This window comes from Hemibagrus wyckioides, linkage group LG01, assembly GCF_019097595.1.
Source record: "Hemibagrus wyckioides isolate EC202008001 linkage group LG01, SWU_Hwy_1.0, whole genome shotgun sequence".
Lineage (NCBI taxonomy): Eukaryota > Metazoa > Chordata > Actinopteri > Siluriformes > Bagridae > Hemibagrus > Hemibagrus wyckioides.
In genome coordinates this window covers 16435859-16462607 of record NC_080710.1, presented here as the reverse complement: position 1 = coordinate 16462607, position 26749 = coordinate 16435859, and the positions used below count along the sequence as shown (strand labels likewise).

The 26749-nt window shown below is 36.9% G+C and overlaps 1 protein-coding gene across 4 annotated transcripts; it reads left to right on the top strand.

Moving 5' to 3' along the window:
• The first annotated feature begins 12865 nt into the window (after positions 1-12865).
• On the top strand, positions 12866-24054 carry cnot10 (CCR4-NOT transcription complex, subunit 10). Of its 4 annotated transcripts, none has more exons than XM_058388969.1 (19): positions 12866-13070; positions 13657-13751; positions 15541-15702; positions 15779-15929; positions 17078-17217; positions 17682-17768; positions 18394-18477; positions 18752-18869; positions 19063-19212; positions 19733-19935; positions 20065-20186; positions 20591-20770; positions 21025-21105; positions 22301-22414; positions 22822-22952; positions 23060-23095; positions 23224-23348; positions 23445-23520; positions 23670-24054. In XM_058388969.1, exons 1-19 carry the CDS (start codon positions 13052-13054, stop codon positions 23834-23836), a joined length of 2241 nt encoding a protein of 746 aa, XP_058244952.1. In that variant the 5' UTR covers positions 12866-13051; the 3' UTR covers positions 23837-24054. The 4 variants fall into 4 exon arrangements, with proteins under 4 accessions (XP_058244952.1, XP_058244946.1, XP_058244939.1 ...); XM_058388963.1 differs by having other exon boundaries at positions 17081-17217; positions 23221-23348; positions 23670-24053; XM_058388956.1 differs by having other exon boundaries at positions 23221-23348; positions 23670-24053.
• Positions 24055-26749: the final 2695 nt, after the last annotated feature.

The window sequence follows — 26749 nt, the reverse complement described above, 5'->3', positions numbered from 1 at the left end:
TATGTCACATGGTTTTATTTAGGCTTCAGCAAAAATGAGAAGTATCCATTCTTATTAAGGGGTCATGCATTGTGTGTGCTTCAGCTTACAGACCTCAGTCACAAAGGGACAACAAAATATTCTGTCATCCTAACACTCTTTAAAGATATTTTTTCCTATAAAATCATTGTGCTAGATGTTTACATGGATGTCATTTTAACTGAATTTTTGTTCAGAGGTTAAACCAAAATGTATTATTAACCCTGAGATTCCTGTTGTTTAATCTGATGTCTGATGCATTGGTTATTGTCAGACAATTACAAGAATGCTGGCCATGCAGCTGATTCAGTTTACACACATATACAGTGCACATTAAATCTGGTGTCTAGACTTTTCACTAACTAGCATTGCAACAGTAAAATCCATGATAACTGTTAAGATGCTTGCTGTTATCGATTTTTTTTCTTCCCCTCCATCCAATAAACACACTTAATTTGATTCATAAAGCAGCATGCGCACACAATCCATACATTCTGCAACTACCAATAGCATGCATTATTTTATACATTATTATGACTGATATTGAAAACAATGATTATGAATTCAGCCTAGAATTTGTCTTGAATTATTATGTGCATTCAGCACATAATAATTCAATTGAATTGTGAGATTTCTCTGACTAGATGCCCAAAATAGGAACATGCAAGTGATGCAGAAGAGCAAATGCATCATAGCACCCTCAAAACTGCCTGTATGAATTATGTCACTAAAATCTATTCTGCTGTGATATATACTATAAGACAATAGAAAGAGAGAAAAACTGGGGCAGTACAGTGGAGGAGCAGGTAGTGTTGCTACCTCACTGCTCCAGAATGTGATCCTGAGCTCAAGGTTGGCATCAGTGTGAAGTTTCACTTCATGTTCTCCATATATCCATGTGGATTTTATCCAGGTTCCCTAGTTTCATCCTATTTTCCAAAAAATGCTGTTAGGTTGATTGGCACTAAAATGAATGAATGAGTAAGTAAATATGGGTTTGCCCTGTCACCTCATGGCCAGTGTCCCTGGAATAGTCTTTGAATTCAACTCAAGGAGAAATATTTTTTCAAGCCTCACAATTACATCTACAGCACACTGCATATCAATATAAAGGAAAAACTACACCAATGAAGGACAATATCAATTATTCTGATATACTGATATTCCTTATATAATATTCATTTAATTTATACCTTTAACTGATATTAAAAAATCTCTATGGTAATAGAAGCTTATCCGTGTAAATTTAACATTGCCAGTTATAAACCATATGCATATGTTCTTAGCACTGAAAGTAAACATAAGTGTATCACTGTTCAAACAACACAAGCAGCCAGCTGAATGCAAATGAACGTAAGCAATTTAAAATCAATCAAAAGGTCAATGTAGATCCAGATAGGAAGCTATCACTGGAACTGTATATATGAATATGTCATTCCTCATGCGATATGATATGAAATAATACCTGCAGTAAAACATTAGTGTGTGTTCTGAAGGGGAGTTAATGAGAGCACACTGGTGTGTAAATATTCAATAAAATATTAATCACCACCCACACTTACTGCAAACAGGATCAATACAATACAGGGCACACCACATATGAGTGCATGCATCTTACTGACGTTACACACATTACAGGCTCCTGGTAAAACAAGCACGTTTTCTTTGTGCCACAAGGGGAACTTTTTCTGAGTTCTTTTGAAAGAGATTCAATTAAGGGTCATTAAGGCATCTCTGTCCTGACCAGCCCTAATGAATGTTGTATGAGGGATTCCCACCATAGATTTAAAAGTCAAAAAGATGGGCGTGTGTATTTCATGTCATGAAGCTTTTCAAATCATATTGTTTCAAGTTGAATTTTTCTGTTTTCTTCTTTTGCTTTGATTTCAGTCATGATTCTGTTTTCAGTTTAGGATGAGCTTCTTCTAATAATTCAAGGAGGATTACAAGTATAGAATATTAATCTGTTATATAGCCAATCTTCCTAGAGCTAATTTATGAGTGGATATTCTTACAAGTGGAGTCTGTGAGTCTGTCTAGTCTTCAGAGTTCACATGTTGAAAGAATGAATAAATTCAGCAAATTGGCCTTATATACGCACCAGTTCTGCTTGATTTGTTTGGTTCTGGGGAAAACTTGTCACCTTAATGAGGCAAAGGATTTTTTAAAAATCTGCATGGGCAGCTGTAAAACGGAAACCTACTGGATTACTCCCTGTGCTTTTGCTCATAAGTTAACACCTGCACCACCAGACCCATTTCTCACACATAGCCACATAGACCAACAGAGAGATAGAAAGGCATTGGGCACTGAATTATTTTCCACAACTCTGTAGATATACTACTTTTTGTACTTGAACCAGATCCAGTGATCTATAATATTGTGTTAATAAACATAAATGAACGATTATTTGTGTTAATCTTGAATTATTCATTAATTTCCACTCAGACATTTTCACTCACATTTCAGAATCAATAAGATGTGTTTAAACTGATACAAGACATTTTATTAAGAAAGCTTTAAGGTGGTTGTGTTGTACAAATGAGAAAGGACAACGAAAAAATGTTTATTGTATTTTTTTTACTTTACTGGCACAATGACAGTATGACAGTAGCTCACAGTAACTAATCAGAAGAGCAGATAATAGGAAGTGGCAGCATTAGAAATGATCAAACTTAGAAAAGATCAAGGCTTGGTTGACAGTGTTGGCCGCCTCTTTAGTCAGAAACGAACCAGCACTTGGTAGATTCAGAGAAGATTACTCAGAAGGATAACCATTGTAGATTGATTGTTGAATGAGAATGGGCTGACTGCTGGAGAAGTTTAAAGTTAATTATATGTGATTCAATTGACCTTAAAAAATTATGAGAACCAAAACAAGCGTTCTCACATCTTCATGGTCAACAGCTCAAATTATATGTTGATTCACAGTGTGGAAGTTAAGCAAGATGAAGACTATTGACTAAAGACATTTAGCAATAATTTACAAAATACTCTTTTGTAACTCCTCAAGTAATAGTTTAAATACATACATACATAAATAAATAAATAAATAAATAAATAAATAAATAAATAAATAAGTTGATAGATAAATAAATAAGTTGATAGATAGATAGATAGATAGATAGATAGATAGATAGATAGATAGATAGATAGATAGATAGATAGATAGATAGATAGATAAATAAATAAATAAATAAATAAATAAATAAATAACAGATAAACAAACAGTACTTCTACCTGATGGATTTTACAGAAGTCAAAGAGAAGATAGTTGAAAGTCTTCACCCTATTATTAGATCACTGGGAAGAATCCAAACGTGTCTGAACTGCAAAGCCCATGGTGTCTGCACTGTGTGGACTTTGATGTCCTTTGATGTGTAAGATTATGGATGTAAATCTCTAGATTAACACTAAAGAATCCAATGTTAGCATCATCAGTGATGAAATCTTTACGCCGGCTTTGCTTTATTGCACTTCTTAGCACATACTTGCTTTACTGTTCTCTGTCATATAGCCTGTGTGAAATTCAGTTAAGCCATTTTGCCTTCTTACCCTAGACCTTGTCTGGAATTTCAGATGTCAGTTAAAATATATTGGTATATATCATAATCTATGCACAATAATCACCCAGTATGTTTGGAATTGTATCAGATATTTATCTTGTTTATTTAGAACTAGTAAAAGTAACAAAGAAAGAAAGAAAGAAAGAAAGAAAGAAAGAAAGAAAGAAAGAAAGAAAGAAAGAAAGAAAGAAAGAAAGAAAGAAAGAAAGAAAGAAAGAAAGAAAAGGAATATGAAACGTTCAACATTCCACACACCCTGGAAAATAATATAAGTAATTTCACTTGGAACAATAATTCAATCTTCATGTCAGTCTTTATCTCATACCTTCTTATAACTGATATTTACATATACAGTAAGCACAGTAATTTTTACTAAACCCTTTTTCTAAACCCTCTCTTTACAGATCTTGCATATAACCTGGAGAAGAAGCTCATTTATAGCAAGAAATTAGATAGAGGATGCATCTATTTTAAAAATGATTTTTGTCTAGACCTGGACACTGTTCAACTTATTTTAATTTTTTTTTTTCATTTTGCAACTTTTGCTCACTATGCATAATATATTATTAATCACATTATAATATACTGTACTACTGTGTATCCTAATATGATCTAATTGTATAAATAAAGGACATATAGCTTTCTGGTGCCTTAAACATCATTGTTGGCTTGTATTTTGTCATACTAAACTGTAAATGAATGAAGGAATGAATGAACTTTGTGCAATTTTATAAAAATCTTGTTCCTGCTAAGGTTTATTCTAAACAAAGTAACAAGGGTAGAATTATGCATTAGGACTGAACAATTCAATACTTTATAACACCCTGTAATTTATGCAATGGAATCAAATGCAGATTAGCATCACTGTAAGCCATCAAACATCACACACTAACAGCTTCTCTCAGAGAGGAGTGATTCCCTGCCTGCTGCATGACCTAAAGTTACATATTTACCTTATGATTCATGGATGCTGGCTAACCTCATTAAGCGATATGACAGCTTCAGAGCAAATATGGCTGTTTGTTCACGACGCGCATCTGTCATGGCCTTCAGGACATAGAACACACAACAGAATTCATTTTACCCTGTGCTTCACGTGTCAGGTTAGGGCTCCATAGAACTATGGGTAAGTATAAATGTTTAACACTAGACTGTAATCTCCTTTAATAGTTTTTCTTTTACACTGAACTGCAGACAGCTGTGAATTGTTTAAAAACAAAAAAGAGATAACACATGGTAGATACTGAATAAGTTGCTATTAATAGTTACAGTGCTACTTCTGTGTATCTGATCTAAAGGAAAGAAGAAGATGTGATTATAATTTAATGTGTATCTACTGAAAGGAGAGACTGAGGAGAAGCTTCTTCCCGTAGGCTATATGGTCTCTCAACCAGAACTCCACATAGGACTCAACTGATTGGACTTGCAATGCTTCCTACACACATGTTGGAAAACAGCAAACTGTACCGTACATTTGCACATTACAGGACTGTGACACACAATACATAAAACATAAACATATATGGCACATATGTGGGACATTCTGGTCCCATTTATACACAAAGAGGACTTGTGCACATCTGCGCTTTAAGATGGACAATACCACTGCTCTCATCATCTCATCACCTTATTTCACTAAATGACCACCCCATACTGCTGCTGTCTGCACCTTGCACATTATTGCACACTATTCACTTTATATGGTTCTGTATAATACAGTTGTTTAGATTTTACATTTTTATATAGTTCTATATAATACAATATAGTACAGTTGTTTACATTTAACATATCTTACATTTCTATATATATTCTATATTTTATATACATATTCTGTATGCACTGTGAATTGTAGTATTTAATATTTTATAATTGTAGTTTTTTTTATATTTTATATTACGTATTTTATATTTTACATTTTATCCCTGTCTTTTCTGTCCTTATTCCTTTTCCCTTTCAAGGGTCAGAGCAAATAGTCGTGTAAGCATTTCACTGCATATCATACTGTGTACGATTATGTGACAAATAAAATTTGAATTGAATTTGTATGCATTTTATAAAATGGATTTTGCTACATTTCTGCATATTACATGTTAAGTTAAAAAATGACTACTATGAGTAAAAGAAGTGACTCAAATCACAACTTTTTACAACCGTGGTGAGCAGAAAAGCATCTCAGAGTGTATAAATCATACAACCTTGAGGTGAATGATCTACTCCTGTCAATCAAGAACAGGAATCTGAAGGCTACAGTGGACACATACTAACTGAAACTGGCCAGTTGAAGATTTGAAAAGGATCAGGTGATGTTTTCTAATCTTCACCTATGTCACTGAAGTCATATTTTTACCCATTGTGTGTGTGTGTGTGACTGTAAACCACAGAAACTGAGCTTTCACGCTTTCACAAGTTATGCCTTTTTTTATGCATTTTTTTTTTTTATCTTGGTGATTCCGACATCTATTAGCAGTACATTTTCACTCAACATAACCATATTCATATCCAAATATGGTTAAACTGGAGATTGCATGGGTAAGATACTTGAAATATCAATGTAAGTAATGTTATAGTCACCTGCATAAATGGAATTGTTCACATGTTGAAGACGATTCATTGGCATGGACTCTTGCTGTGCGTCAATTTTTTCTAATATATTTTTAATGAATATATATTGAACACAATTTACACATTAAATCCAGCATTTAAAGAGATTAGGTCCATCTTTTGGGCATTTTTATTTATGAAAAGCAATAAGGACGTCTTTATAAGCATATGATTAACAATAGTTTTGCAGGCAGAGCAGGAAATAGGACATGGAAATAATGGCTACTTTTGCAAAATCCCATTTAAAATGGTTATTTATTTGATTGTTTACTTTGTTTTGTAAAACTATAGAAATTCCACTCACCTTCATGCGTTAAAGGCTCATTTAATCATATTAGTATTATACAGCAAGGTTGCTTTTGAATGTTTACCAGAAGAACTCTGCTTCTTCAACAGCATTTTTCCAATGCTATTGTTGCATTGTTGCAGTGTGACAATACATATATACAGCTCTGGAAAAAACAGACCAGTACCCAATCTCCAGATTTGAACCCTATTGAAAATCTCTGGAATGTCATCAAGAGGAAGATGGATGGTCACAAACGATCAAGCAAAGCTGAGCTGTTTGCTTTTTTGCAAAAGAGTGGTATAAAGTTACCCAACAGCAATGTGAAAAACTGGTGGAGAGCATGGAGCCAAAACACATGCAAATAGGGGTTATTCCACCAAATACTGATTTCTTAATGTTATTTAGCCAAAGCATTAACACAATTTGTTTACAAATTATTTGCATTTTGTTTTATTTGAGTTATTAAAGCTCTGCAAATACTGCATGATCTTGGGTTATTTTGATGTGTTGTCATTTCCTTTAAATACACACTCTAAATAATAATAGTTATATTTTGAATTTAGGAGAAATATTGTCAGCAGTTCACAAAAAATTAAACAAAACTGTTCATCTCACCAATACCTGTACCTGTTAGCTCTATTCCAGAGCTGTATATACATGTAGAGCTGAATGAGATAGATTATATCAAAACATATAAGTAGTGTAAAACAAAACGGCATATTAGCAATGTTTTACTGTAATGGAAATCATATGAGATGAGACTTTATGTATTTTATATAAGAATTGACTGAAACCTGTTCATTTTTCAGTTGTCTCAATCCTGTGTTTAACATTTTCTATCAGATTACATTGTATGATAAACTGTATTCACCAAACTTTTACTTTCATACTACTCTACATTTTTTCTAAAAAATGATAAAAATGTATTATTTTAAAATAAAAAATGTATACAGGCAAAGTGTGCCATCTCCTAAGTCCTACTTTGCAGGCACCATTACATAATTGATAACTCCTATGATAATTCAAGCCATTATGTGTTCAGATTTTTGACATTTACCGTTACAGACTACTGTCCTATTAGAAGGAAATGTATGTGAGAAAGAAGTTATTAAAATGTCAATGAAATATAAAACAAATTTCATGCTAATACTGGAAAAGGCCATGTAATTACTGAATAGTCACTGGCCTTAATCTACCCTTAATATGCAATAACCCACTGCAATGTTATTCTGGGACTAGACAGAGATGCTGGTAGTCTGTCTTTGACAGTGTAAAAAGAAACTCATCAGTTGTTATAGCAATGTGGGTGATGTGGATATGGTTCAATTTTCATTCCGTATGGCAAAATGTTCTCCAATTGACTAGGGATCAAAGGTCAAATTGATATGCGCAGAAACAGAATCACTTATCATGCTGTTGAAAACTTATGTTGAAAATTATTATACAAAAACACCACGCTCATCTACGATTGAGTATGTGTGATGTAAAGCGTCAACATTTTTCATCTGTTCATGATATTTTTAACGTGTGACTATGTTCCTTTGGGTAACTTGTGCATTTCCGAATAGTTTTGTGCCTAGAGCAAGTTCTGTAGCCATTCCTCTTATGATTCATGAGCCAGTGTCAATACATAATTCATAGCATGCCATTACCAGTGGGTGGAATTTATATAGAGACCTAGCACTTCTCATTCAACTGTTTCACCCGCCTTGGCACTTGCAATTAATTTGGAGTCTTCAGAGTCTTATTAAAATTCACTATTCAGTAAATGTTTGCTTTGTCAATAAATGGCAACATTAAAAACTGTTAGAAACAAAATAAGATCATCATTTCATATCACTCCTTGTCTGGTATAATCCTTCATGTAATGAATTAACATGAAAAGTTTATTCATTGGAAACATCAGAAAGATCTTGGAGACTGAAGAAGGGGTGAAGAGGAGGGCATGAACGTCTGAGAGAAGAGAATAAATACAGTTCAGGACAAGTGATGTGAGTTTTCCATCTCCAATATTCTGGTCAGGTCAACACAAGGGACAAGAGTGTAGTAGAAACGGAAACAGGAGATGTATTGAAGGTATAAGTGATTTCTTGCAATGTTCGAGTTTTCTGGTTTGGGTCAGTATGGCTGAAAAGGTTATGATTTATTTTTACATTTGATTGAGCTGGTTTCTTTTGATAATTGGCACAGTCTAATACACCAACACTGAACTGTTCAAATTGATTTCTACTCTTTGAGAAAATCTATTTCCTCACATTCTGGATATTTGAGCAACTGTGTACGTCACTCAACTGCATGCTCCTATTTCATGATTTAACTTAACTTTAAAATAGTTTCTTTAGAATGTAGTATTTTTACTTTAGTATTCTTTAGTATTCAGAATAAATACATGACTTACTTCATGATGTTGTCAGAATGTTACCAATTTTATAAAAGGTTATAAATTAGCAAGGATTAGGAGACTCCTTTAGAAGTTTACAAGGTTCTTAATAATCTACTCTTGTTGTCCTCCTACGTACTGATACTTACACCCGAGGCTCCATCCAGAAGGGTAAACAAACATGTCCTTAAAAAAAGCTTAACCATATCAATGAATGAACATGTTTTTAATCTGCTTATGCATAAGTATTATATTATAGTGGAAGTATCTGCTATACATGTTCCTGTAGATAATCTGTTACTTTAGATACAATAATGTATTATAGCAAGTGCATTAATATACTGTAAACCTGCCATTTGATTTATAGCTGGCACTCTTGTCAGAATGTTCTGTGATGTGGTATGAAACATATAAAGTATATCCCATATTCCAATCTGATTCTATTCCTATGAAGTTTAGATTTGATAAGGTTAGTACTATTGAAGAATTCTGGATAATTAGACTATATAATAAACTTTTACACACCTTAGTTTATATTCTATAATTCTCAATAATAATGAATAGAAGCAAACAGGAATATACAGTATAACCAATATTACCCATGTATAGCCATGTGCTTCATACACTTCTAACTGTTCACATATCTCCACTGTCCCCATGCTTCGGCTGAACATGATTTGCACCCAGACAGTAGCTGTGGCTGTGAGCGATTCTGCCCGTCTCCAAGCAGTTGTGTATTTAATGGAACACTTTCTCCTCGCAGCTAAGGCTGAGCTCTCTGTGCTCATTTGTTTCTGCTCACACTCTGTCCTCTGAGTCCAATAAAAGCTTTGCATTTATTCCGTTAAGACATCCTTGTCTACTGCAAAGGCCAATCTTTCAGCTTAATTGCCGTGACTGTATATTATGAGCTATGCAGGCACAGCCCCCAAACATAATTGAGAACTAGGTAAGAGATTAAGTGTCATTAAGTGTTCTAGTAAGAATAAGTTGAAAATAATAATGAACATTAAAATGGCAGATGGGTGGTATCAAGTATCATCAGACCTCTTTTTTAAAAAAAATGACATTTAACATAAATTTATGTACTGTTTACAGTCCTTAGTTAAATGTAAAGTCAGTAAAGGTCAGAATATTGTTTTTTGGTCATGTATAACACTAGTTACAACTTAACAAAGGTTTGATGACTTGATAAATTGAATGGTGTGTGTTAAAGAAGAGAAGATATTAAACAGTGCAATACTGCAGTCCTCCAAAAAATGGATGACCCTGGATCTGGCTCCCTGCAGTGTACTTTCAATCGTTATTTTAAACTCTGCACACTAAATTGTTAGGAGAGCTGCCACTATCTCGGCTCTTCTCCCAGGTGCCTGCTTCACATTTTCTAGCTTATGAAATCTTGACAGAGAGAAATGTGTAAACTGGTCCTAATCATAGTGGAAGTGTTTATTGGACCACCTGAGGCATTTCATACATCATGTTATCACAGCAAATAAACTCAGCAAAATGTGTCTTTTGGGGTCATTTAGATCCTTTTGTTGTGTCTTGGATTTCAGTCATGGCCAGACCAAGTTAGTTGGAGATATCTGAACAAAATTCCCAATAGGAATGAAAAGATTGCACAGAGGAGCCAAACAGTCAGAAGTGCTCAGGCAATCAATCGGCTCTCTTCTTCTTCTCAATTTTGGTTTCTCTTTAGGCAGACATTTTGAGGCTGGCTCAATAACAGTCATTTAAGTCACAATGGCAAATTAAGACTGCTCTGGGGGTGTTGCAGTGCTTGCAGGAGGACTCAATATGTGTGTTTAACAGCAGTACAACATATAAAAGTATTCATTGCTTCTGTGATGTGACACATATCTAATATCTTTTAGATATCAATTACAATATCAAATGGAGCTGGATATCTGAGAGAGTCATCAGGAAGAGCCCATTCAAGTCGAGGTTATGACAAATACTAAACAAAATTACATACTGCATACTATATACCACAATGTGTATTTCACCCATCTGTCTCTAGCACAGAAAGAAAGCATTCTAATGATAATATTGTAATAGCTTTATCTTATAGGATCACTGTTGCATGGCGTGCACAATGAATAAAGATATTAGGGTTCATTGTTTTTATTCTGAATGTAAATAAATACAAATAATAACAAGATTATTTCTTAACTGTATCCATATGTTTACCAAGTTGTCAAATGTTGAATCTGTGAATCCATGAGTCTGTAGGAAAGTAAACAGATTTGTCATCTGTCTGCATAAGAACATGTTCTGGGCTTTTAACTAAATTTAAGTATTTGAAAGCCTGCACAAACATATCCTGTTCACAATTAGCCTGATCAGACTGATTAGCCTGATCTGTTAAGACTTAAAACACTGATTAGGCAAAATGGGACATAAAGAAGTCCAAGCTTTAAGACGTAGGTTGTCAGAGTAACTTAACTGTAATGCAGTGATATGATGCAGAAATCGATCATTTGGTTCTAAGTAAGGAAATCACAACCCACTGTTATCAGTCTTATATTTATTACTGTATTTGATTGTTTAACTAGATGCATGTGCAACCACAAATTCATTCAAACCTCAAACATCGTAGCAAGTATACCCAAATACACTTGCCCATTTAAGCAATAATCAAATCAGCAAATAATATGGCAGCTGTACAATACAAGAAAATCAAGACACAAGTCATGAGCTTTAAGTGATACTAAATTGTTTAATGATCTCAGTGTTCTCCCATGACATGCTTCTTTATGCCAGACAGGCTTGCTTGAGTTTTTCAGAAACTCCTTCTCTCGTGTTCTTGTGTTTTACACACAGCACAGTCATTAGAGTTTACAAAGAATGGGGTCGACAAACAAACAAACAAAAAGCATCAGTGAGCAGCTGGTTGTGTGGTAGGAAATGGCTTGTGGATGAGAGATCACATGAGCATGGCTAGACTGGTCTGAACTGACAGGAAGTCTTTAACTCAAATAATCACTATTACCATGGTGAACAGAAAAGCATTTCAAAACACAACAAACCTTGAGGTGGATGAGCTGAACAACAGCTGAAGATCCTCCAAATCATTGAATTCAGGTGTCATTGAAATCATTGAATTCAATGCTTCAGCATACCAAAACATTTTGGACAATTTCATGCTCCCAACTTTGTGGGAACAGTTTTGGGATGACCCCTTCCTGTTCCAACATGACTGTGCACCGGTGTACAAAGCAAGGTCCATAAAGACATGGATGAGCAAGTTCAAAGACCTGACCTCAACACCATAGAACATCATTGGGATGAATAAGAGTGGAGACCGCCAGGCCTTCTCGTCCAACATCAGTGCCTGACCTCACAAATACGCTTCTAGTGGAATGGTCAAAAAATTCCCATAAACACACTCCTAAACCTTGTGGAAAGCCTTTCCAGAAGAGTTGAAGCTGTTATAGCTGCAAAGGGTGGGCCAAATCCTTATTGTATTCATGTACCTGTAAAAGCAGACATCCCAGTTTTGGCATGGCTCAGAGTCAGAGGTCAGGACCAGTCAAGCTCCTTTACACCAAACTCGTTCATCCATGTCTTTATGGACCTTGCTTTGTGCAATGGTGCGCAGTCATGGTGGAACATTAAGGGACATAAGGGTCCAAGCCCAATCCCTGAAAAACAACACCTGAATTCAAGGATTTGAAGGGGTGTCCAAAAACTTTTTGCAATATAACATACATTGGAAAAACATTGCCTGTTCATTTTTAAGTTCCTGGCTCACTGAATCGTTTTATTATGTGTTTTGTGAATGGAAATATCCACAGCTCTAACAAATACCAAAGATATTTCCAAACGCTGTATGGTGTTCACGATATAAATCTGTCCCCATTACCAGAACGTTAGAGAACCCGTGCAGTGGTGGGGTTTGATGGCAGCTGTCGCCATCTCGTGGTTATTGTAAGAATGTTGTTTTAAACAAAATGGTGTCCTGCTTTAGCGTTTCCACACCGACAGGAGGCGCTCACAGGAACGCTCTGCTCGTCAGCGGGAGACTCTGGGTAATTTTAATGGCGAAGTCCTGAGTAAAGCGAAATTTGTTAATAGCGAAATCAGATCAGCGATTCCTTCGTGATTTAATCACAGATTCGTGATCGTACCGAGTCACTGAGTAGTACCCAGTTGCTGAAATATATAAACATTTAAACCGCCGTTAACTTTGAAGAAATGGCCGAAACTAACTCTGGTAAGCTGTGTTTTTATCCTTAGCTAGGGAGACGTTAGCTATTAGCTAAGTAGACCATAGGCTAAGCGTTCAGCCTGCTACATAATAGCAATTGTATAAAGGTTGTAGAAGTGGTTATTTATAAGGTTGACTCTGATGATGATGTCGTTACTTTCAGCATGTAGAAACTGTACTCGGTTTTTGGAGAGTGTATGTTAAACATGAACGCTAGCATGGAAACTACAACTAGCAGGCTAGCTAACAAGTCCATCAATAGCAACCGCCGTTAGCTTAAACTCCTCTAATGACCGTCACCTGCGGTAACTCATCCATTAGTCCTGTTGGGTGGGACACTGTTTTAAGTCATGCATCAGCTATTTTATGTTTTATTTGGAAAATGTATAAAACTGGACCAGACAGGTGGTTATCCAGATTGGATGGCTCAAGGACGTGTAATGTCTTGCTTGCATCTCAGAGCAGCTCGAGACCCGAGGACACGCCCACATCACACCCTTATTCACCTGCAGCACGAGAACGTGTGTGAGTGAGTGCGTGCGCGTGCTGCAGCAGAGCAGATCATTCACTACAGATATTTTTCTCTCCACAGACCAAGTTACTGACATGAAACATGATAACATTGTCTCCCCTGGGATTTCAGACCAGGAAAAGGAGATGGCTACAAATGCCCTTGAAGCATTTACGGTATGTACCTGTTTTCACTTAGTGCAGCTGTTATTATATACACTACATTGCCAAATGTTTTGGGACACCCCTCCACATCATTGCATTCAGGGGTTGGGCTTGGTCCCTTAGCTTCTAGTGGAAGCCATGCCTTCTCGTCCAGCATCAGTGACTGACCTCACAAATATGCTTCTAGTGGAATGGTCAAAAATTTCTATAAACAGATCCCTAAACCTTGTGGAAAGTCTTCCCAGAGTTGAAGCTGTTATAGCTGCAAAGAGCGGGCCGACTCCATATTAAATTCATGTACATGTAAAGGCAGATATCCCAGTTTTGGCCTGGCTTGCAGTCTCCAAAGTCACACCAAACCCACTCATCCATGTCTTTATGGACTTTGCTTTGTGCACTGGTGCTCAGTCATGTTGGAACAGGAAGGGATCATCCCCAAACTGTTCCCACAATGTTGGGAGCATGAAATTGTCCAAAATGTCTTGGTATGCTGAAGCATTAAGAGTTCCTTTCACTGGAACTAAGAGGCTAAGCACAACCCCCTGATTTCAATGATTTGGAGGGGTGTCCCAAAACTTTTGGCAGTATAATGTATCATAATCTCATTTAACTCCTTGTGAGTTTGGTCCGCTGGAGAACATGCTAAGCTGGTAATCCATCCATTGTTTGTGTCTCCTAAGGATCTATGTTAGGGCAAGTCATTGTTTCACCGTACATGCTGTCATTAGGAAACCTTGTGTGAAAATATAATGTCTCTCTTCATTGGCACGCAGGTGTTATTCAGCTTGATTTATATTTAAAGCCCTGTGCTACCATTAGATTATATGTATTAAGATCTAAGTGCGTAAAAAGTGGTACATCAACAACAACTGTTAAATAACATAGGAGCTCTGCCACAATATGTTTGACCACAGCTGAAAAACCTTGGCCAGTCAACTCTGTGACAAAAAGTAGCAGCTTGGAGTGATTTTCTGAATTCAATTCCCTAAAGCTTCTTTCTTTTTCACGATTTGCAAAAAGTTATTCATGGTTTTATCGCATTTTGTTTAGGTAATTGTATATTGCTGTATCTCTGAAGCAAGGCTTCAGTAGCTCACTTACAGGTATCCAGCTACAAGATTATTCACCATCACAAAAAAGAGGCCATATCACTTTGATTTTTGCATCATTGAAATGGCTCCTTGTCCAGCACAGGTTCTAGTTCAAAGTTTTTTTTCTTACTTTAAAAAATGGTCCTAATGGTATTGCTTCCAGGTCTGTGAGTTGGAAACCTGTTATTATCGGCTTCTCCAAAATCCACACACTCCCATCAGATGTGCTCACTCTCATCTGATTTTTCAATCAAGACTGAAACACACTTGCATAAATTATCATTTTAATCTGTGTCCCAATCGAAAGCCTTAGTCTAGCTGGAATGCATTATCTGCATTTACATTATTTCTTATGGGAAAATTTGTTTCTCAATACAAAATTTCACCTTAGGAACTCGCCTCCAGAGCGAAGTAAATTCGTATGCTGAGGTTCCCCTGTATTTCTCATTTAGTGCTTTGTAGGTTTTTATATCTGTACTGTTTGTTTTGTTTATTTCCCTTTATATCTATGTATTTCTATGCTCTTAAGCAAATTTCATATGTTCATGTATCATATGTATCAATGTTTTATATGCTCTTAACTGCGTACAACACTGCTCAATTCTAATTGTTTTAAATTGTTGTTGATTTATCAATAAAATGTTCTCACATACAAGTCTTTTTGCCTAAGATGTAACCTGTACCTTAAAACATCTCTGATTTCTCTTTAGGCTGGAAACTATGATGACGCCCTAAAGCAGCTTGAAAGTCTACAGGAGCTGAACAAAGATGACTACAAGATCGCCATGAACAAAGCTGTCACGGAGTTTTACAGAAGCGGCCAGTCAACTACAAGTACCTTGAAGCAAACATTAATGATGATAAAAAATCAGGTGAGAAAATACTGTGATGCGCTGTCTCATGCAGCTAAATGGCAAGTGTTATTAATGCATGGTTTTTGGATTGCAGGTGCATTCGGCTGTGGAAGATATTGATGGTTTAGATGACGTTGAAAACAGCATTCTCTATTACAATCAAGCCGTCATTCACTACCACATGCGGCAGTACTCAGAGGCAATAGCTATTGGAGAGAAGCTCTACCAGTTTCTGGAACCTTTTGGTATGATTTTCACTATCACAGTAAAGTTGATTGGAGCTTTAGACAGGGTTTCGAATAAATATAATAATAAACACCCACACACACACCTGCATATTGCTGTTTCTCAGCTCCAGATATGGGGAAGAACTCAAGGGCCTGCAATTTCAAGAGTTCCCCGATCTCATCATTGTTTTCCTATTAATGGTGTGAATGTCAGCCACAAAGTCTGGAAGTGTGAAAAAGCGAACTGCAGATGTGTGTATTTTTAGTGTAAGAATTTTTTAAAGAGCTGCTCCAGTTACTGCATATCATCACCATCTGCATCACTGGCTAATGAATGCCTTGACATGCTTAACACTCAGAAGACTGTTCAGAAGTGATAGCGCAGTGGTTAAGGTGCTGGACTATTGATCAGAAGGTTGCGAGTTTAGCAAGCTGAACAAGGCCCTTAACCCTCAACTGCTCAGGTGTTTAAAATTGGCTTAATGTAATGTAGGATGTGATGTCATGGCCACTGTGAACTGAAATGCCTGACCTACAAAATAATGATGAAAGCTGGGAGCAAAGATACAGTGCTGAACTTCATCAGTGTTAAATGGGTTTAAGCGGTTTCTACTTGACTCTAAATGCTGAAGTGTGTGACATACTAAACGTATTGTGTGCTGCATTCAGGTAAACATATACAGGAATATATGCTTGCATATGCATTAGTTTGGCAACAAATCATGTATTAATACAAGTAAATTATTTTCCTACTTTCAAATCCCCACTGATTCTCCGTGCTTCTTATTTATAGCCTACTCATAAACCTCCCACTGCTACCTGACCTCTAAAACTATAAGACACAAAGATGCTTTTTGACAGCATGGTAGTGCTTAAGCCCTGCTTCCTGAATGAACATACCCTGACTTGTGTCTAAGGCCAAACTACCTTTTTTTTTGGATTTGTTTGGAAAATTCAGAAGCATTGAAACATTTCTGTTGTTTAAAGTGAGAAATTATGACACAGCTTAAGAGTGACTTAATTTATTTCCGTGAGGTACACTGGAGTTGCTCTTTAGAAGATGGTAAATGATTTAGTAGGCATTTGAAATTATGAGTGCTCCTACTTTGCTATGCACTGGTGCAGTGCAGTGAAGTGGCATGGCTTGATGGTGTTCTCTGTACTAGAAGAGAAGTTCGCTCAGGCGGTGTGCTTCCTGTTGGTGGATCTTTACTTGCTCACCTTCCAGCCAGAGAAAGCACTACATCTACTTGCAGTACTGGAGAAACTCTCTGTACAAGGCAACAACAAAAATGGCAAAGGAGAGGTAAGAAAGCTGTGTTTTTATTTGTATGCATTTTTAATCATTCTGCTCTTCTTCTCTCTCATTTGTCCTCTTGTGTTCCTCTAAGTGTGTTGCTTGTCTGTGTAGCCTCTAAATTAATAACAAAGTATAGATAATAGATGTTACAGTTGTGCTGTCCTCCTGTGGTGATGTGCAGGCAAGGCTTTTAATGTTTCACCTAGGGCTTCAGTATATGGAAAACAGGTAGTTTATTACGATGAAACAAAAGTTAAAGCCACAGTCTTGAGTTTTATGGCACTAGCAAGTTGTTTGTTTTTAGTGTGGTTTCTAAGTTTGAGTTTGTAACTCAAGCATTTACAATTTTGCAGAATTGTAATATCTGTAATTATTGAAAGCTAAAGCAAGATGTTAAAATACTGGACATGTGTAGTACTGGTTGTCTAATTTGCCATCATTCGCTAATGGTTTTATTTGATTTGGAACAGGGTATGAGTAGTACAGCCAGAGAATCTGCTGCTCAGAAAGCTGAATTTGCAGCCATGATCGAGGCAGCCAAGTCCCGGATGCACCAGGTAGTTTGTCTGTTCATGAGTTCTAAAGAGTAAACCATATTGTACACAAGCTCTGTACAGTCAGCTCTACAATTACGTACACCCTTTGAAAAGATTTAAAAAGGTTATGGAAAAATCTTTGTGGTTAATTTGCTTTATGCCTCACAAAAGATGTGAAGTGAAATCAAACCTGTGATTGAAGTAAACCTATTCAACTAAACAACCTAATAAAAATAGGCAACTAATATATATCATAATTATTGGCACCTCTGTTGTAATATAAAACATTACTGTTGTACTTTGTACAGACTTCTTTTGCCAACATAACAGCATTGGATTTTCTCCTATATTGCTGGATGAGATAGTAGATAATAGATAATCTATTGAGGTCTCTCCTAGTACAAGGTTTCCTGTGGGGTTCAGGTAAGGGGGCTTAGATGGATACGACAGAAAATAGGGAGAAATTGGGTTGAAAAATGAAATTGCCAGGAGTAAACTAGTTTAAACTAGTTTTACTATACACTAGTGGATTTTATTGAGAATCCTCTGTCTATGTGCTTAAAACGTGCTTGTCAGCATTTTAAGTTGAATTACAGACCTCTTTTTCCTGTGTGTTTTCCTAATTTTCCCCATATGCCTTTTGCAGTATAAAGTGCGGGCCTACATTCAGATGAAATCCCTCAAGGCTTGTAAAAGAGAGATCAAGTCTGTTATGAACACAGCTGGAAATGTGAGTTATTGCTGAATGCCCGTATTATGCATGGTGTTGCACATAAAGTATGTATCTGTCAGCTGGTTTAGTTTATAGTATGTATGGAGGAATGCATTGTTAATATGACCTAAAGTATGAAAGCATCTTGTTGAATTTTTTTCAGTATAAATTCAGGATTTTGAGAAGAAGAAGAAGAAGAAGAAAAAAAAAAGGTCTTGCATATTTTACTCTTGGGAGCTAACTGTCTCTCTCTCTGTCTCCCTCTCTCTCCCTCTCTCTCTCTCCCTCTCAGTCTGCACCATCTCTCTTTCTGAAGAGCAACTTTGAGTATCTGAGGGGAAATTACCGTAAAGCGGTGAAACTCCTCAATAGCTCTAACATTGCTGAACATCCTGGACCTCTCAAGACAGGTACATAATTTTAAAAAATGACAGTGCTTAGTGTCCATATTCTCAGTAAAGTCACTGGTTACTTACTTCCAACCAATATTTCCAAGTCCAATATTTTCCATTTTAATGTTCCTTTCTCTTCATCAGTAAAGCTAAAAAGATTTTGTTAAAGAGGTGGCTGGATTTCTGATCAAACATTTCTCCCTTTGTGTAGGTGAATGTGTGCGCTGCATGTTCTGGAATAATCTGGGCTGTATTCACTTTGCTATGGGCAAGCACAACCTGGGCATCTTCTACTTTAAGAAAGCACTGCAAGAGAATGACCATACATGTGCGCAGCTAGGAGATGGCAAGAATGACCAGGGTGAGTAGCAGAATACTTCCTACATAAGAAAACAACCACTAGATAATTCATTTGCTCACTAAGCATACACACTTTATGACCAGCAGTGTATAGACACATGATTATGTGCTTGTTAAATATCTTGTTCCAAAAACATGGGCATTAATATGGAGTCAATCTCCTTTGCCACATGGGAAAGCTTTGCGGTAGATTTTGGAACGTGACTGATGCCGTGCACAGACTTTGATTATGGGTTGTATTGACTAGCAGAAATAAACACAACTCAGTCCTAATATAATTTAGTTCAATTTTAATTAATTACTATTGTATTCTAGCTACTTCATCTGAAATCTGTTTTGTGTAAATGTGGATTAAAGTTCTCCATTACAATATTGGATTCCTAATACTGCGACTGCAGAGAATTCACATTTCTGCATGGTGTAGCTGTAACTTTCCTCTGTTCACCCAGGAGTCTATGATGCTTAATTAATGCTTTAACAGACATGCTGTTAAGCAGTAATTCTGTTTTCCTTCCCCGCAGCTAAGAAGTTCGCGGGTATTCCAATGTGTGCTCTCCTGGCAAATAAGCGCTATGAGTTGCTTTATAACTGCGGCATACAGCTTCTGCACCTCGGCCGACCACTGGCCGCCTTCGAGTGTTTAATGGAGGCGGTGCAAGTATATCACTCGAACCCTCGTCTCTGGCTGCGGCTTGCTGAGTGCTGCATTGCTGCCAACAAAGGGGTGAGACAGGTTGACTTGTAGGATAACTTGCTAACGATGGTCACCAGTTTCTGGATTTTGGGCTAACAGCTGTTCATGGATTTATAAAAATGTTTTTTTGATTGTTTGTTTTTCTCCTCCTCTTAACAGAGTTCAGAGCAGGAAAATAAAGGTCTGCCCAGTAAAAAAGGAATAGTTCAGTCCATTGTAGGACAGGGGTATCATCGCAAGATTGTCCTGGCATCACAGTCTACACAAAACACAGCCTACAGGTGTGGTGTCTTATGTCCTCTAGATTTGCATCTATTTCATTAAAATGTGATAAGATGTAATATTACGGTTTGGTTTTCATTCGTAGTATTTTTTAACACCTAAACCACATACTAAAGTTTTGTGTGTTCTTATATAATTTCACTGCATAAATATTATATAATTTCACAGTTGATGAGCAGAGGTCTGCTTTACTATTAAGTCATTTCCAAAGGGGTAAAAACACATGAAAAAGATTTACACTCATCCAGTATAACATAAATGTTAAAAAGTTTATTTTCTTGGCTGTTTTGAAAGCACTTTCAGCCTGATGGCTCTTTAAAACATTGCAATTTTTTTTTTGTCCAGCAGATGGCACTGTATTAACTTTTTACCTTTGATGTGCAAAATTTTTGTGTGTGTGTAGTGAGGGTCAGTCAGCAGCAATCCCTGTAGCAAGTATGGAGTTTGCAGCAATCTGTTTGAGGAATGCGTTGCTCCTGCTCCCCGAGCACCAGCAACATGAGGGCAAACCAGAGAATGGCTCTAAAAACTCCAGCCAGTCAGGCAGCACAGAGAGTGGCAGTGAGAACAGTGATGCCTGCAGGTATATGTAAACCACAATACATATCCTCACATTTACAAGCACTTGAGCAGCAATGTTATGATTGTCATTTAAACCCCTCTTCAATCCCCCCATGCACACGCGCACACACCTGGGACAAAGGAAACACAAAAATTGGCTTCCTGTCAGGATTCAGACTTATCAAACACCCACTTGAACTTGCTGCTTTAACTAATTTTGTACATCTAAGAGTGGGATGTTTCAGTAACCTTTTCGACCTATGATTTGATTTACAGTGGTAAGAGCCAAGAGGGGGACAAGTTCATTCCTGCTGCTCCCTCATCACCTCTTAGAAAACAGGAAGTTGAGAACCTCAGGTGAGATCAAAGGCAGACTTCCAAAAAGTGTTCACTGTGCTCCCCACTTCTGCTCTCATTCCCTCTCTCCACCTTTTTCCATCCACCTGGGGCATTTGTTTCATTTATTTTCATTATCTGTTGGTCCAGACACAGGGTTGTGGGGAGGAAAGAGTGGGCAGGTTGAGGGGTGACCTGGGATTGACACTCTGGTACAGTGACATGTTTACGAGCACACAAGCCACCTACTCAGGTTTCGCTTCCCGGAATCTGGCAAGCCTTTTGTGTTCCAGCCAACTGCTGAGAAGCCTGCACCTCCATTTTCTCCTTCCCCCCTCCCGCCCCCCCTTAACCCCTTTAATGATCGGCTTGCAGTAGATCTGGCACTAACGGGAAACAGAACAAAGATGGGGGGTTATGAAGAGTTTAATTGAAAATACCTCCCCTTGTGATTAGGCTTAGGAAATGCTAGTACTGACTGTTTTGTAGTGGAAATGTGAATGTGTAGAATAGCTATAAGAAGGATGTAACTATGTAAAGACTAAGGGTTTGCATTGTGGTGGGTTTTTATTTTGGGGTTGGGGTGGTTTGTTTTTGTGGTAGAAATCAAACCCATTAGTAATTAGAGACGTTTTATTTGTTACAGAGTTCTTCTGGGTATTAGTCACTTTGGCTGGTCATTTGAATTAAATGGGTTTATACAGAGAACCCCTGCTCTAAGCCTCCGGTACACAGAGAGGAACATGTGCAAATCATTTTGTGCCCAGGCAAAAACCTCTAACAGAGCAAGCCCTTTTAACTTAATGAAGTCTCTTTTTTGCTTTTATAGAAAATAAATACACCTGTTTACAGTGTCTTTACCATTTAAATAGCTAACATGCTGTAGCTAAACAACTAGACTGTACCTAAAGAGTGAAGTATTTGGAGTTTATGAGCGGGTGACTTGGCTATGTCTGGTATCTATGACTATCCTTGAGTCACAGATGTCTGGCATTTACCTCTGCTCTTTCTCTGGCTATAAATTAGAACCCCACTCAAATGCTTGATTTATTTCTGGAATAAATACATTTACCCTTGTTTAAGGGTTTGGTTACAGCATGGTCATTTCAATTACATGACAGTGTGATCTTATGATTTTTTTTGTTGTGCATGAAATGTGCCTGTTAAAATTAAAGGTGTAGTTGAAATTTTTTGTTTGATTCTGTCTGTTTCACAGGTGCTGCATTTTAGCCTGTAGTGCTTATGTGGCTTTGGCCCTTGGGGACAACTTGATGGCACTTACCCATGCAGATAAACTCTTACATCAGCCCAAGTTGTCAGGATCCCTCAAGTAATTTGCTCAACTTGCATTCTGTACTCACATTTACATGATGGGTTTATTAATTTGTTGAAAGACAAATGGATTTTATTTACTTAAAGGTCTGGAACTGTTAATATTGCAAAGCAGCAAAGTTAATATAAATGATAGTTTTGTAGTACTGCAATATTGTATTAAAGACCATTGTGTTAGCATTATTTTAACAGTATATCTTGTCTGGTGCTGTGGTGCTGAATGTTGATAATTCTGTTTCTATGACACCATGACACACTAAGAAATTCTTAAACCATCAGTCTTTTTTTTTTTTCTTCTTTTTTCTAGATATTATTCATTTTATTTTCTAATATCTAAAAACAGTCATGCCCACTCCGCTCTATAATTCCAGTAGCTGGTGTCAGTAACTAGTGTTCTGTCCTCAGGTTCCTGGGACATTTATACGCTGCTGAAGCTCTGATCTCTTTGGACCGAATCTCTGACGCCATCACTCACCTCAACCCAGAGAATGTTACTGACGTTTCTGTAGGTGTGTCACAAAGTGAACAAGACCAAGGTAAGCTTACTCATATTAATATTAGCAAACATAAAACAAGCACAGTTTGGGAACCTTTCTGCTGTGTGGTTTTTGTGACTCTTTTTATACACGTTTTGAATTCACAGGGTCAGATAAAGGAGATTTAGAGCCTGTTGAATCCTGTAAGTATTATTACCTGTTATTAGCTTTATGTTTAAAATCACTCTCTAGACACTACAGCAGATAGTTGTGTATCTGTGGTTTTGCTTATTCACAAGTGGTCTGAATGTTTTTTGTGTGTGTGTAGCAGGGAAACAAACTCCTCAGTGTTACCCCAGTAGTCTGAGCTCTGCCAGGGCCATGATGCTGTTTAATCTGGGCAGTGCTTATTGTCTGAGGAGTGAATATGAGAAAGCACGCAAGTGCCTTCATCAGGTAATGAACACCCACATACAATCAATCTACTTAGTGGACTAAGCCGTGTTCCTCTGGTTCAGTTTAAAAGATTCTGCCTTCTTTTTGTCTCTGTAGGCAGCCTCAATGGTCAGTGCAAAAGAAATTCCACCAGAAGCTATTTTATTGGCAGTCTATCTAGAGCTGCAGAATGGTACGTTCAGCTATGTTTGATTAGTGGTCAAAATAACCAGACTGAATAGAAAAAACAATCCACTACATTCACTTATTTTATATTTTATTAATCATATTGTTTTCAGTAGTGTATGTCAACAGTTTATTAAACGATTCATGTGATTGCAGGTAACACACAGCTGGCTCTCCAGATCATCAAACGGAATCAGTTACTCCCATCAGTGAAGCCCTCGTCCTCTCCGGACCTGCGCAAGAAGCCTCAGCCATTACAGTCTGTGCAGCCCATCCAGCCTATACAAATGCCCTCATCCTTCACACAAGTACAACGCAAATGATGTGCACACACCCTATAATATCATACCCATCTTTTTAACACTTATTTATGAGCCTGCAGTAGCAGCAGTCTGGATGGATGAAGGAATGAGCTGTGATGAGGACAGAATGCAGAGGAAAGGTTCAGGAAAGAGCTGCTTCCTGAGGGCTCATCTCTTACAAATGTATATTCACATCAACTGGGGTCTATGACATCTTAAATAAATTCTATTTACATTAATATGTCGTGTGATCGTTTTTAAACAGCTAATACTAGCATGCTGGTTTCAGCGTTTTTAAGATTTTCACACAACTGCGTCGAGTTTTAATAAGTGTGAGACCCTGTGAAGATGTTATTGCTATAGTAATCATAGACATTTTTAATAACCTATTTAACATGTCCTTGTGTTACTGATGTAAAGCCTCGGTGTCAGTGTTTTTCCTTGTGCCCATCATAGTGGCCTTTAAACACATTTTTACCTAAGGGCAGTTTCAGCCTGAATACTTAAGGTATGGTTACCTGTACTCTGGTGTATGTTAGCTTTTTATGTGGTATTTTTCCAAAGAGGCTCACAAATTTGGAGATTCTGACTTTATATATTATATAATTATATATTATTAATTAGATAGAATATAATTAACTATCTTAAACAGGATACCTTACGACATTTTAATTATAACCTCAGTGTATGTGTGTGCCATTTACTATATGTGTTTTTAATCATTTATTCCATGTAAACTTGTAGAATGTTCAGAATAGACAAACTGGGAAACACAACCATATCCGAGCATCTGCAGTTTACTCGACGTGAGGTTCATCCGACCTGCATACTGTAAATCTGATTGGTCAGTATAATGTGGGCGTGTGCGAAATATTTTCTGGAAATCTGATTGGCTGATGCAGACCCATCGGCAATAAACACATTAATAGATTTCTGCAAATTGAAGCGAGATGTTTCAGAATCCACAAGTAACAACGTACGTAAAAAAAAAACGTCACGTGATGAAGAAATACCAAAGACGTGTTTGTGCGTCCACGACCAATTTTTGCTCGTGAAACAAAACATATCTGTGCATATTGTTTAATTTGTTTCGTTGAACTCGTGTCACTCATGTGAGGTTTGTACAACAAAATATCCACTAGATGGCACGTGAGAGCCAAAATACATCAAGCACGTTTACACTTTCGAATGTTTCGATTTTGATTTCTTGCCCAATTTGTCAACATGCAGCTGCACACATATGTAAGACATACAGTCAAAGGTATTTGCTCATGTTTGCTCATTGAAGATTTACAAGTGATACTTGAAAGTGATTTCAAACACTAATATATATGGTATGGAAATAATCCATTTGTGCTAATACTCTAAACTGACTAGAATGCTGTGCGAATTCGATTTGAGACACAGCTCTACACCCTGCAGTGTTTACACGCTTTAACGAGTCAAAACAATGCAGGATGCTCGCGGCAGCCATTTTAGCCACGCGCACTTAAAAGCAAGTAAAAAACCTACTACCATCTACTGCCCCTAGTTATGTGAGGATGGATGGATGGATGGATGGATGGATGGATAGATAGATAGATAGATCTGTAATGCTGTTGATTTCTCGACTCTGATTGGTCAGAAACTGTTGATTAATTTTCTATAACAGCAGCTCTTACAATAATGCCAAGCAACTGCACTAATCAGGTTCTTCCCATTTTATGAAATAATGTTAAAGTATAAATAATATAATCAATCATTTGCTTAGAGTGTTTCCACTAACATTTGACTCGATCATAACTCGTCGTTAGTGTAAGCTATCTGTCGTTTTATTCTCCTCTTTAACCGTTTAACTGTGAATAAATTAATTGGAAACCCATAAGTATAGACTAATTTTATAATCCATAAACATATACAAATATTCGTTATATTGTTTAATGGTTGACGATAATAATTTGGCTATTTATTTGAGCCACAGCACTTTTCTTTCCAACCAAATACAGCATTATATGACAGCTCCAAGATGACATTGTTTAACTGTCTATTTTTGTTATTGAGGCTTGAATTAAACACATTCTATTCCAAGTGAGCCATCAAACAGAATAATTACTGTTAAAAAATATATAATAATTTCAATAATAGTGAGGCTCCTGAGCATCATTGGTGCACTTTTATTTTTACTAATTGTAGCAGCATATTTGCACATTTTTCACATATTTCTCAGGATTATTTTTTTTCTCAGTCTCATCCCACAGAAAATACACTTCAAGTGGAATGTGCTCTGTTTGGTGACGTGCACTGGGACCAGTCCACCAAGGGTGACCCACCTCTCTCTTTCATGTGTGGTCCCTCCCTTTTCTCTATGTCCCTCTTTAGGGTGGCCAAGTTCCCATTTCCCTGTAGGCAGCTCTTTTCTCATGCTAAATCCCTTCACCTCCCCTGTGTTCATTCCTCTCCTCCCCCATCACCCTGCATTGTTACCCAGCTCTCTTCTCTGACAAGCCCTGTCAATGATCTTCCAGAGAAAGTGAGAGGGTGAGGGCTTTGTTCAACCTTTTAAAGGAGCTCAGCTACTTAGGGCACAATGCCTGTGCTCATACTGTAACTCTAGATGTTTCCATTAAATAGAAAGAGCTTTTGTTCACGAATGTGTTCCTTAATTTCTTTGCATTGACTTATGTAGGGTGAAATTGTTAATCGATGCAGCAATAAAATGCACTAAATTCACAGATTAATTATTTGACTTAACAGATTAGAGATTGTGACTGCTTTGTGAACACCATGTCTAACAGCAGTAGGCTATTATCGAGTTATAATCTACACCTGATTATAAATAAAGGCAGTTTTAAAAACCCAAGCTAGCTATATGTGATTTGATGCCTTTGGGGATTTTTCTTTTATTTCTCTTATAAAGCATAAGTTTTTAAACATATCTGATTGTTTAAATCTAAA

Excerpts from the sequence above, each read along its gene's own strand:
- cnot10 (XM_058388956.1), top strand. Across the intron at positions 18,478-18,751 it reads TTATGAACACAGCTGGAAAT|TCTGCACCATCTCTCTTTCT; the intron begins GTGAGTTATTGC and ends TCTCCCTCTCAG. Across the intron at positions 22,953-23,059 it reads ACAAAGTGAACAAGACCAAG|GGTCAGATAAAGGAGATTTA; the intron begins GTAAGCTTACTC and ends TTGAATTCACAG.